This window comes from Xiphophorus maculatus, chromosome 18 (assembly GCF_002775205.1).
Source record: "Xiphophorus maculatus strain JP 163 A chromosome 18, X_maculatus-5.0-male, whole genome shotgun sequence".
NCBI lineage: Eukaryota > Metazoa > Chordata > Actinopteri > Cyprinodontiformes > Poeciliidae > Xiphophorus > Xiphophorus maculatus.
The window spans coordinates 5,057,295-5,070,959 of NC_036460.1; the positions used below are offsets into that span (position 1 = coordinate 5,057,295).

The 13,665-nt window shown below is 39.4% G+C and overlaps 1 protein-coding gene across 2 annotated transcripts in view; it reads left to right on the top strand.

The window, feature by feature from the left end:
• The window catches only part of LOC102224098 (sodium/calcium exchanger 2-like), a 98,189-nt gene extending 86,115 nt beyond the window's left edge, over nucleotides 1-12,074 (top strand). For both annotated transcript variants that reach the window (XM_023351601.1, XM_023351602.1), the window contains 7 exons: nucleotides 966-1,339; nucleotides 3,424-3,527; nucleotides 4,223-4,240; nucleotides 6,031-6,155; nucleotides 7,402-7,501; nucleotides 8,500-8,775; nucleotides 10,052-12,074. In XM_023351601.1, coding sequence (XP_023207369.1) covers nucleotides 966-1,339; nucleotides 3,424-3,527; nucleotides 4,223-4,240; nucleotides 6,031-6,155; nucleotides 7,402-7,501; nucleotides 8,500-8,775; nucleotides 10,052-10,428 — 1,374 coding nt within the window. In that variant the 3' untranslated portion in view covers nucleotides 10,429-12,074. The remainder of the gene's footprint in view (nucleotides 1-965; nucleotides 1,340-3,423; nucleotides 3,528-4,222; nucleotides 4,241-6,030; nucleotides 6,156-7,401; nucleotides 7,502-8,499; nucleotides 8,776-10,051) is intronic.
• Nucleotides 12,075-13,665: the final 1,591 nt, after the last annotated feature.

Genomic DNA, 13,665 nt, shown 5'->3' on the forward strand with positions numbered 1-13,665 from the left:
TGAGAGTCGCAGCGGGCGAGGCGAGGAGCCGCAGCAGGAGGACAAACACAAAACCTTCACAACACACACACCAACGTCCCGGTTTCTATCCAACCTTACTTTAAAGCAAATGTTTCACAACATCATAATGTTTTCAACTGTTTCAACTTCTGAGTTTTTCTAAAAGAAAATTCAGATTAACTTCTGAATTTCTTATTTTTTCTAGCAAATTTTTAACTCAGAAATTTGCACCTTTTTTCTGAGATTGATGTCAAAACTTCAGCGTTTTTTCCGACAAATCTTTGACGATTCAATCTTATGAATTCCTTTGTTTTTCTCAAGAAAATTTCTGACAATAATCTAAATTTTTTTGGCTCTTTTTCTAGAAAATTTTTAACATCCAAACAAAAATTTTGAGGTTTATCGCAGAATTTTTCTAAAGGGTTTAGTTTCAAAAGTCAAATATCTCTGACTTTCCACACAAAGAAATTTCCAAGTCTTCCCTAGAAAATTTCTGAGATTATGATCAAAATTTAGATTTTTGTTGGAGCAACTTTTTAACTTTTAGGGTTTTTCTTGAAGCTCATGGCAATTAATCTCAAAATGTTTTAATTTTTTCTATCAATTTTTTGATTAATCAATCTGAAATTTCCACATTTTTCTAGAAAATTTCTGAAATGAATGTACAAATTTTGAAGGTTTTTTTTTTTTAGCAAATGTTTTACTTTTCAAATTTCCAAGTTTTTTCTAGATAATTTCTGAGATTAATGTCAAAATTTCTGAAGCTTTATCTACTTAACTTGCTCAGAGAAAGTTTGTCAGCTTGTTGAGGGTTTGGTGAAAAATCCTGGTAAATTTAACCAACAAATATTTAATCTGACAACAGAATTTGAGTCAAATTTTCTTAAACCAAGTCAGAAACCTGTAGTGACAGTTTGGTCCACTGGGAAATGAAAGTTTTTAATTCTGCCTCTGTGCGTCTGCAGGTCGGCATCATCGACGACGACATTTTCGAAGAAGACGAACACTTCTTCGTCCGATTGCTCAACCTGAGAGTCGGCGACGCCGAGGGGATGTTCGAAAGCGACGAGGCGGGCAGCGCGCCCAAAGCCCGGCTGGTCGAGCCCCTGGTCGCCACGGTGACCATCCTGGACGACGACCACGCCGGCATCTTCACGTTCGGCGAGCGCCTGGTGCGCGTGAGCGAGAGCGTGGGCACCATGGAGGTGACGGTGGTGCGAAACTCGGGCGCCAGAGGCACCGTGGTTCTGCCGTACCACACCGAGTCGGGCAGCGCCATGGCGGGGGAGGACTACGAGGAGGCGCGCGGGGAGCTGGAGTTCACCAACGACCAAACCACGTGAGGCACAGCAGCTGTCACCACGGAAACGCACACAGAGCTACGGAGAGGGCAACTGAACAGGAAACATTTTTTAGCAGAATTATTAGATCAAAGTCAGAATTCTGTGGAAAAAAGTCAAAATTATGAGAAAATTTCAGAATTCTGAGGGAAAAAGTGCAACGTCCTTCTGCACAAATGTAGACAAAACTGAAGCAGCGTAAAATTTTAGCTTTTGCAGGATTTCTCTTTAGTTTCTTGCTAAAAACTATGAGCCATTTCTCCAGCTATAGGTAGGCTAGCTAGTTTGTTCTGGTTGTTTTTACCCAGAATGCCCTGTGCTGTTGTCCACTTCCTGCTTTTGGCTTCCTGCCTCCAGTCCCTTTGCTGATTATATGCATTCAGACTGAACCAGAGTTCACTTCAACCAAACCCAGGCCGAAGTTTGTAGGCGGACCAGAGTTTGATTAGCATTCACACCTCACCAAACAAATCGGACTTTGACTAGGCAAACGGACTGGAGTTGGATTAAAGCGAACTGAACAATTAAAATAAGAACAACAGATATTTGTCATCTACCCACTTTAAGCTTAACTTTTCTGCGTTTTTAACCCGTTCAGTCATTGTTTTAATTAATTCCTGTCTTCTTCTCTGGTTTTGAACCTCCCTGCCTTCGGTCCTGTTTCTAACCTCTGTGGCTCCAGACAGCCGTCTCATCATTAATTCATCAGCGCTCACTGGAGGGATGTTCCCCTGCCGTTAGCAGGAATGCTAACAGAGATTAGCGTGACTTTATGTAGCACTATGGCTGCAGATTGATGACGCAGCAGCATTTTACTCACCATGTAAATAAAAAAACCCGGTGAATTCCTCCTGAATGAATCCAATTACATCTTGTTTTTTTAAGTGAAATCATGGCAGTGCAGTAAAATACAAACTCATTTCAAGGCTATAAATGTTCCGTGTTCATAACTCGGTGGACGTTCAGGCTTAAAAATGAAAAAAAAAAGAAGTCACATTTTCGGTGGACTGGTTGAACTCTGTAGTTTGCTTTCAGAACATTAAAGTTGTATATTTTAGAGAGAAGATCCAGAGGTTTTACTCAAGTAAAAGTAAAAATACTACTAAAAGTAATTTATTTCCAAAAAGCTACTCATGTAAATATAACTAGCTCCTATTAACTGTGTTGTTACGTTCGGCTCAGACAGTCAGCTGGCAGCCATCAGAGAAACAGAAAACGGAAACCAGTTCGTGTTTCGCTCCGGCAGCGATCGCCCCCTGCTGGTGGAAGGCGTTCACTGCCTGGCGGCGCTGACGCTCTGTTTTAGTGATGGGATTTTCGGCTCCTTTTCGAGATGCGGCTCTAATGGCTCTTCTTACTGTGGAGAGCCGGCTCTTTCGGCTCCCAAACGGCTCCCCATATATATTTTTGATATTATTAATTAATTAATAGCTTAAACCTAATTTTATAATATTTTGTTTCATTATTGACATTGTTAAGCACTTATGATGAGTAAAAATGCTGCATAACAATGCTCTATAAATAAACCTTTTATTATAACCAATTAAATTATCACAAAATAGCACCACTTCCACAAAAATAACTTAAAATAAATTAAACAGTTAAATATAAATACAAACACCCACCACAATACGAAAAAGTATCAAAGCAGCTTCATAACAGAAAAGGTGCCACAATACAAATATCAATAATATTCAGTGTTATGTGTGATTGGTCAGATGTGTGGAGCACACGCTTGACATGAGGGCAGTGGACCGAGGGAAAAAAACTCTCCGCTCTAGCACTGGCAGAAGAGCAAAACGCGCAAGGAGAGGGAGAAGGAGGGGAGAGACAGCGAGGCACCGCAGGACAAAAAAAAACGATGTGGGGAAAAACTATCGGCTCTGGCACTTGCAGAGCACAAGCACAGCGACAGGGAGGCGGAGAGACAGCGATATACTGTAGAAAAAAACCGGCTCCCAAATAGGATCCTAAAACGGCTCCCATTGTGGAGCCGGTTCCAATCGTTCACTTCAAAGAGCCGGCTCTTAGAGCCGGATCGTTCGCGACCGACACATCACTACTCTGTTTGTGCTCGTTGCAGTCAGACCCTCCAGGTGAGGATAATCGATGATGAAGAGTATGAAAAACATGAAAACTTCTTCATCGTTCTGGAGGAGCCGCGCTGGCTGAAGAGAGGAATCTCAGGTGAGACAAGATTACTCCAATTCACAGAGTTACATTTACAACAAACTTACATTTTTATCTTAAGTTTTGTGGTTTACTTTACTCTCTACTTTAGAAATATTTGTAAGCAATTTTGAAAACTGCAAGTATTTTTAGTCAAGTTTCTAATGCAAATGCATTATTACTTTTTAAATATGTCAAGAGTAGTTAAAATAAATTTCAATTGCACTTAAAATTTACACTTATAGTGAGTTAAAACTAAATTGTTTTTTTTTAAATGAACTAAAAACTAGTTCATCTATTAAACGCATAGTTTTAGCTAACTAAAAGTACTAAAAGAATAGAAACAACACTTCCTGTTAAAAGTAACTTACTTACTTTTAACTAAGTAACTTAGTTACTTTAAACTAACGTAAAAGTAACATTTCAGCAACTTTTTACGAGTTTGTTTTAATAGTGAACTAATCAGCCAGTAGAACGAGTTATTCATCAAATTTAGCACAATATAGCTAATTTTTTTTCATATTGTATTTTTTAATCACTTCAAACAGAAAAACATTTTATTATATATAAAAAATAATCTTGAGCTGGAACTAGTTTACGGTGCTTCTTTTTATCTATATATTATAAGTGAAATGATCTGTCAGTGGAGCTGTTAAACTTTTCATGTTTCTTATGAAGAATAACTGATGACTCTTGTGTTATTTTGTCCTCAGCTCTGCTGCTTAATCAAGGTAAGTCTGATTATTCCTCCTGCTTTCAGCCGAACCTCATTAGACTGGTCAGAAAATGTGTGTTCAGCTTAATCTCCTAATTATTTTCACGTTTTATTTTTACATAGAATATCAGAACGTAATGCGGATTAGGTTCTGTCACATTCAGACTGCAGCGCAGCCCAGTGACATCTCACATTAAATCACAGAAAATTGTCCTACATATTCAACTATCAGAGGAGCAGCAGCAGATTTGTCTCCGATTAAAGGAGTCGGAGGATAAATTCAGCCCGACTCCGCTCTCTGTCTGCTCTCAAGTGGCTCCAGTCAGATCATAATTTCTGTTTTACCTGCATAACTTCAACATTTCCGTTGAAGATTCATTTATTTTCACCAACAAGCAGCAGGAATCCCAGCATTGCACTGCAAAAACACAAAATCTTACCATGTATTTTTGTGTAGTTTCTAGTGCGAATGTCTTAGTAAACTTAAAATAATACAAAACAAATTTACAAATAACTTTTCAGCAAAATATAACAGCTTGTTTAAGTCAATAATTCCTTGATATTCATTTAAAAAAAAGTTCCAGTTCCACTGGCAGATTATTTCACTTAAAACACGGGAATATTAGTTGATAAAAGTGAAATAATCTGACAGTTTGAGTCGTACTTTTTCACACATTTTAAGGAATTGTTTACTTTAAACAAACTCCTATGTCTTGCTGAAAATCTTCTTTTTAAGTAGATTTTGTTTTATCTCAAGTGAACTAAAATATTTCCACAAGAAACTAAACAAATGTATTTGGTAAAAATGTTGTGATTTGTGTGTAAACGTCTTCTGGTCCCAGATCTCCTGCACTGACAAATATCTGAATATAAACAACACTTCCTGTCAAAATACAGTAGTTACAAAACTACGGCAACAGAGATGGATCATGTTTAAAACCGAGAGCAGCAGAGGTTTGACAGAGCAAGCGTCCTGCTGCAGTCAGGAACCTCAGAGCGCTCGTTGTCTGTGTACCGTCCCCTGATTGGCTCCTTGGGCTATTCGTCCAACGTGAGCTCTGATTGGTTGGCGGAGGACCAGTACCAGACTGGGCCAGGAGCCGGCAGATGGACTGGGAGTGAGTGTGAGCCCAGCAGAAACAGAAACAGTTGCTGCTTCCTGCTCTGCTCTGCTGCTCCTCAGATTAACTGGTTTCCTGTTTAACCCGCCTTTCCTCTGGGATTAGAGGAGAGCTGGGTTCAGATTATCAATACAAATTATCAATCCAGAACACAGAGAAGGAGATAATGTGACCAATCGGTTTGGTTCTATTGGGGCGCGATTAAAATGATTAGATTATATTTATTAGACTCTCCACCTTTCATCATGAATCAATGATCCATCCATCCATCCATCCATCCATCCATCCATCCATCCATCCATCCATCCATCCATCCATTTCTGTTCAAATAGAAACCATTTGTCCATTTGTCATCATCTTGAACCTCATTTGTTGAACTCATAGTTTAGTTTATGAACTAAACTCTAAACTGTTATGAATTAAAAGCTTCATGACTCAGTATTTATTAAGTCTGGAGATTAAAGTTTGTTTCTGTCAGATTTCATCCTCACATCCGGCTGAAACGCTCCAGAGTTCAGACCAGCTTGTGATCCCGGCTTTGAGAACAAACATGACTTCACAGGGATTAACAAAACGCTGAAGCCTAATCTGTTATTGATCCTGGATTTAGGAGAAAGCCGTGACGGCCATCTTTGAAGCTCATTGCTCTGGTTGTTTATGTGTTTTTACCCTCCTGCCCCTCCAGAGGCGGCGGAGGGGCAGCTGAGCGCCGAGGAGGAGGAGGCCCGGCGGATCGCTGAGATGGGGAAGCCCATCCTGGGGGAGCACAGCCGCCTGGAGGTCGTCATCGAGGAGTCCTACGAGTTCAAGGTGCCGAGTCATTCCTTTCCCTGTGCTGCCCTCTACTGGCCACCTGGTTGCACTGCAACTGCAGCCTCTACAACCCCCCTAAAGTCCAGCCAAAGAAAACTTGTCTAGAGCCACAAATGTTTTGAGAAAAGACAACCATAGTTTTTATATAAATATTTATATATTAGTTTTTGAGGTAATTTTTTTTTAAAATCACCGTTTTATTTCTACTTTTAGTTGTTTGTTTGTTTAAGAAAAACATAAAACATGCACAAAGCAGGATGAATACATTTTCTTCTGCAGGATGTGGAAGCTAATGTTAACAAAGAAAAAAGCATTTAATTTTCAACATTACAAGAAAAATAAATGGTAAATATTATTTTTAAATTAAAAGAAAATCTCAGAAATTTTGAGAAATCTTCTAGAAAAAACATGAAAATTTCATTGTTTTTTAATTAAATTTCTGAAATTGATGTCGCAGCACAGTCAGCAGGTGAAAATCCCATTCACCTGGATTTTCAATCAGCAAACAGAAGGAGTAGTTGTAAATGATGACTTTCATTTTCTGCTATTTTAGAATTGTACTTTGCCTGTAGTTTGCCTGTACTTTGCCTGTAGTTTGCCTGTAGTTTGGCGATGACAGCGGAGGAAGTGAACGAAGCCGTTCAGTCCTGGTTGGTCACACTTCTACATATTGAATTAACATTTACAGCCGCCTCGTTCGGATCGGCACATCTCCCTGGTTGTTTGCAGCGAAGGGAATTTCCATTTAGCTTCATAGCTTCATAGAACTGATTCGTTACATACGGCGAACGTAAACAGTTGGGTAAAATTTAAAACCTCAGGCCACATCCCCAGAAGGAAATCGTTTCTCAACAGCCAGGATCCCAAACCATGTGGACGAAGCAAAGTGTCAGACTAGTGGGACTGTTTGTTGTTGTTTTTTGTTTTACCTGCTCAACAATAAAGAACATGTAGCGTATAAAAATACATATTTTTCACGTCTGTTAGAACATCATGCTATGCTAGCTGCAGTGTAGCAGAGAAGAGCAAATAACAGGGCTAAGACCCGCCTTCTGGCTCTGATTGGTTGTTTTTCATTAATACTGGGACAAGGCTTGATTTTTCCACAGCTTATTTGTCGCGTAATAAACCGTCATGACATAGTGACAGTTTCAACAAATATGTTTTTTAAAAAAAGAACGTTTTTATAAAGGTTTCATACTGAAACTTTAAAGATTTATGAATTGTTGCTTCTGATTGGCAGAGCACCGTGGACAAGCTGATCAAGAAGACCAACCTGGCGCTGGTCATCGGCACTCACTCCTGGAGGGAGCAGTTTGTGGAGGCGGTCACCGTCAGCGCAGGTGATTCAACATGGCCGTCTGCGTCCAGCTGGTCCCAGTTTAGCATCAGCTGCTCAGACCAGTCTGAGTCTGTGCAATGATGAGTCTAATAAAGATGTTATTATTGTGTCTTTATGGCCGCTATTTGGCGCCACGGTTTGGAAAGAATAGTCATTTTTACAGAGAATGTCAAATGTCGTGTCTAGTTTGCAGTGCAAATATCTTAGTTCATTTGATACAAGACAAAACTAGCTTATTAGTAACTTTTAATCAAAATATAGGAGCTTGATTAGAGTAAATAATTCCTTAAAATTAGTGGGAAAAGTACTGCTTAATCTGGCAGATTTATAGCAAGACATTTTTTTCCATTTTGTATGTGAAATAATCTCCCAGTGGAACTAGTACTTTTCATCAACATGAAGGAATTATTTACTCTAAAAAAGCTCCCAACTCTCGCTGAAAAGTGAGTTTGTTTTGTCTTATTTCAGATTAACTAAGAAATTTGCTGTAAAAACTAAAAATACGTGGTAATATGTTGGTTTATTATCTCTAAGCTCTCATGTTGCAGATGAAATAATGAAGCACAGATACGGAGATTTGTTTGGTGGTTAAAAGCTGGTTTAACAAGAAGCAGCTTCTGATTTAGGGCATAAACTTTGTTTTATTTAAGTCAACAACACTGCAAAAATACAAACTCTTACTAAGCATTTTTGTCTATTTTCTAGAGCAAATATCTTAGTACACTTAAAATAAGACAAAACGAACTTATGAGCAACATATACAAACTTGTTGTACATCAATAATTCTTGAATTTCAATTTTTAAAAAAGCACTAGTTCTTTTCACTTATAACACAGGAGGATCTTCTTGTCTAATATATTTTTTAAGTTGGCTTAAAAAGGGCATCTTTTGCTGATGTCCCAGGTTTCAATTAGAGTCCGCCCTCTAGTGGCAGTATCAGCCACTGCAGGCGTTATTTGATCCAATCTGAAGGTTTTGACCTTTTGACCTCTGCTGCAGGTGATGGAGACGATGAGGAGGAGGGGCGAGAGGAGCGGCTCCCGTCCTGCTACGACTACGTCATGCACTTCCTCACCGTCTTCTGGAAGGTTCTGTTCGCCTGCGTCCCGCCCACAGAGTACTGGAACGGCTGGGCCTGCTTCGTCGTGTCCATCAGCGTCATCGGATTCCTCACCGCCATCATCGGCGACCTGGCGTCGCACTTCGGCTGCACCGTGGGGCTGCAGGACTCCGTGACCGCCGTGGTGTTCGTGGCTCTGGGAACCTCCATCCCAGGTGGGCCTCATGTTTCTCTGCTTCCTTTATGTTCATTATATCTATATTATATATCTATATATCTGTCTATATCTTCATTTTTGGACTAGTTGGAGTTTTCTGTCTTTGCTTCTTTGTTTGTAATATCTTTGCTTGAAAATGACTGTGGTTGCAATATGTGATTTTTTTTCAGATTATTGGATTATTTTCAGTTGCTTTTTTTGCATGGTTGTATTTTTATTTTAGTTTATTGTGTGATTGTGTCTTTTTGTGGTCGTTTTTCAACTTATCTGGTCTTTTCAGTTGATTTTGGAGTTTATTGATAGCTTCTGCGATTTTGTTTATGTTTTTAGTCACTTATCATTAGTCTCTGTACAACTTTACATATGTTCAGCGAGTTACTGTTAGTTTCTGTACAATTTATTTGTGTTTAGCAGTTTAGTATTGGCTTCTGCTGACAGTTTTGTAATTAGCAGTTTAGCTTTTTTTTTCCCAGCGTTGTGGCCCCCGGTCTGCCAGAGAACCTGAGGGCCATAGAAAATGTCGCCGTCTTTAAGAGCAGAGATTCAAGATCCGACGTTTTAACTGTATTTCCTGAATCGAATAATTTCTGCTTAGCTGTGCATTTTTCATGCAGTTCTGGGTTTTTCTATGTGGGGTTGCGATGGATAATTGCTTGTTTTTGTTTGTTTTTTATTGATGACTATGTGCTGCTTTTAGTGTGGAGGGTGGTGTATAAATAAGATTGATTGATTGATTCTGCTAATTTTTTATGCTTAGCAATTTAGCTTTAGCTACTGATAATTTTTTGTGTCTTTAGAGGTCCAGTGTTAATTTCTGCTATTTATCCTTATTTTGTGTTTAGCAGTTTACCATTAGCATAGCTAACCATTAGCATAGCTAAGATTCTTCCTTAGCGAGTTAGTTGTTAGGGAACTTAACCGTTTGGTTAACTGTGGCCTCAACTGGAAATAACTACTGCCGACTTCAGTGCAAACATGTATTTTTCATTACAACAATGGCAGCCATTTTGAAAATATTTCCTCCCAAAAAAGGAAACACAAGATCAAGAAAATATCTATGATTTCATGGTTCTAAATATGTATGACTTGACACCCAAGTCATTAATTTGTTAGAAATATTGGCAAGTTTAGTGCAGAAATAAATTTTTCTTGACGACCATCTTGAAAAATGGCCGCCATTTTGAATTTTTCAGCAAAGCAAACCCCTGTGATCCTCAGTGCCTGTTCGGTTCTGCTGTCCACAGGTGAAATATTTTCTGCTCCTCTCCTTGCAGACACCTTCGCCAGCAAAGTGGCCGCCATCCAGGACCAGCATGCCGACGCGTCTGTGGGCAACGTCACCGGCAGCAACGCCGTCAATGTCTTCCTGGGGATCGGCGTGGCGTGGTCGGTGGCCGCCATCTACTGGGCCATCAAGGGGAAGCAGTTCAAGGTGGACCCGGGTTCGCTGGCCTTCTCCGTCACACTCTTCACCATCTTCGCGTTCATCTGCATGGCGGTGCTGCTGTTCCGGCGCCGGCCCTCCATCGGCGGCGAGCTGGGCGGCCCCAGGGCGTCGCGCCTGCTCACCACCATGCTCTTCCTCGGCCTCTGGCTGCTCTACATCTTCTTCTCCAGCCTGGAGGCCTACTGCCACATCAAGGGCTTCTAGTTTCAGGAGAGCGCAGAGGCCGGTCTAACGCGACTCGACGACAGACACGTGTTCATATGTAAACAGATAATTGGAGGAGAAACTGAGCAGGTATTAAAGTGAGCTGGGCTGTGACGTCATGCCGGGTTCACTGCTGGTCTAAAAGATGAAACATATTCCCTCCCGTCTGCAGCGACTTTCATGTTTTTACGCCGAGGAGGTGGAGAAAAAACGAGTCAAATGTTTACAAAACGCTAAAATCACACGTTTACTACAGCAGGCCCTCCACGTGCGCTGTAAATAGACCGGACGCTGAAAACGTTTCAGAGGAGGAAAAATAGTCCCAAAATGTGATTAATTAGCAGGGAAATGAGTTTAGACGTGTCTCTTTAGCGCCTAGTCTCTGTCGGAGGACGGTTTTGCATGCACAAGACACAACCAACTTGTTAAAAGGGAAATACCCAGAATCCACCTGTGATTCTGAGCCGTCTGCTCAGTTAGCATGCATGCTAACGGACTCATCCACTGCTGCAGCAGTAGGACGACACAACAGTATTAGTTTACAGAAAATCTGCCATTTAGAAACTCATTCCAGCCATCAACACGTTCACGTTGATGCTCGCATGGCAAAGATGCCTTAAGGGAAAAAAACTCACATAAATGTGGTTTTCAGGCTTTAGCTGTACAAACCGCCCCGGCTGTCTCTAACAGTGTTAAACTTTAGTTCTGTGCAATATTTAAAGCTGGTTCTGCTATAATGTAACACTGGATCCAGTAGAAATAGACGTTTGGAGAAGGAGAAGCAGGAAGTACCAGTTGAAATGTTATTATTGTTGTTCAGTATTTTAACTCTGAAGCTACTGAAACTACCGGCAGCTAAACAGACTGCGAGGAACAAAACCCTGAACCGCGCCAAAAAAAAAGGAAATAAAAAACCCTCCTCAGATTAAAATTAAACTGACATTTCAGGGTTTTTAACTTCCAAGGTGAAGGAAGATGCAGAGAAACAACAGGAGTCATTATGAGGTCAGAGTTGCGTTCAGTAGCAGCTTGAGTCAATGAGAAATCAGTAAAAATCCTTTTTTATTTTGTAGCTCTTACATACTGTAAACGTCACCCTAAGACTGCTCAACACGTCAACACTGTTACGATATCATGGCAGATTTGAGTCGTTTACCCACAATAACACTTTGTAAACTTTCTAAAAGGGATTTTGTATCTTTTCCTTGCAGGTGAAGCCAAGGTAGACTTTTTTTATATTTCCAGGCGACGTTCAGATTAGCATCGGCATGAAGAGCCGATGACGTCATTCGACATGTCAGTGGATTAGGTTTTGATTTGTTTTCCACGCTCCTGAGCCGATCCAACGGTGAAAGATATCCAAACCTTGCAACATTTAAACAGTCTGCTGCCCTATATGGAAGGCTGAAACTGCCAAAATTAGGAAAAAAATGCAATTTGATAAATGTAAATAATTCATAAATAGAAAATATGTCAAAAATATTAAAAGTAGCAGTGGGACTGGATTGAGATGTTTAATCAAGTTAATTACAAGATCTGTAACTAATTAACCATATTTTAATCTAAAACTATATATTGACAAATTAAGCAACATTTTGCTACATTATTGAATAAAATGACATATATGACCAAAATAAAAGTTCTGATTTCAAGACTTTTTAAAGTCTTGAAAAGTTAGATTTTTTTTTATTTTTTAAAAGAAAAAATAGATTTACTGAGTTAAAATGATTAAAGTATTAAACTCAATGTAATTAATCAAAATAACACCTTAAACTCACAGCTCTAATATAGACTGATTCTACAAATTAGAATATTATTTTTTAATCAACACTATTTTATGTTTCTCTATTTTTATAATTGTATATTTTATATTTATCACATTCTTTTAATTTTTCTGTTTTAATGTAAAGCACTTTGGTTCCCACTGTGTATGGAAATAAAGTTGATTGATTATGAAGCACACTATATGGGTTAATTAGACATAGATGGATGTTTGCACGTCTTTATTTATGCTATGATGATTTTCCACTTACAGCTAATGAAGACATGACATTTAAAATTAGAATATTACACCAGATCAATAAAAAAAACATTCTTAATACAGAAATGTGGGCTTAATGAAAAGTATGTTTAATAACAGCCTAAAGGTTATTTTCAAAAACTTGTTTCAATCTGACAAAATGTATATTAGAATGTCTATCCGAACATTGCCACATCTAGTTTATCTATCTATCTATCTATCTATCTATCTATCTATCTATCTATCTATCTATCTATCTATCTATCTATCTATCTATCTATCTATCTATCTATCTATCTATCTATCTATCTATCTATCTATCTATCTATCTATCTATCTATCTATCTATCTATCTATCTATCTATCTGTATTTACTATTTTAATACCAGGATTAATGTTGGAAATCCCATTAAGTGAAAACCAGCCCCCTATTTTACCTTTTTGACTAATTAAATTGTGTATTTTAAAAGTTTCTGTTTCTATCATGAGATAGGTGGAGGCTCTATTAAAAATAGTAAAAAATAGTGTTTCTTTTGTCTAATAGAGGAAAAAACAGGAAAAATGTAAAATTTAATTCACCTTCCATAGATATTGATATATTTATCGATCTGGTTATAAATTTTTGCATATTTTTTCTCGATTTTGGCCGGTTCGGTCTTCCATCGCCGTCTTTCTGTTGATGGAGAACTATTCTGATGAGATGATTTATTTATTTTCTTAAAGATGAGCTGCGCCGCAGAGTGAACAGAGCGCGGCCGTTTTGTGCAATACACTCCATGTTGTCTGTTCACGCCTCCTGCCGCAGTGTTTACCGTCTCTCTGTACATTTCTACACCCAGTCCCTGTGAAGGAGGCTCTGTAAGTGTAAGTAGCATGTTTACATGACGGAACCGACAGTCTGGCTGCAGGAGAACTGAGCAGCACCGGTAGGAACTGGTAGGAACCGGTTGGAACTGGCTGGAACAGATTAAATGAACTGGTGGGAATGAGTCAGGACCAGTTGGAACAGCTTGGAACTGGCCGGAACCAAACCGGAATCGGTTTGAACCGGTTGGAACTGGCCAGAACCAGCTGGAACCAGTCGAAACCGGTTGGAGCTTGTTGGAACTAGTCTTAACTGGCTGGAACCGGTTGGAGCTTGTTGGAACTAGTCTTAACTGGCTGGAACCGGTTGGAACTTGCTGGAGCTGGCCAGAACTAGCTGGAACCAGTCGAAA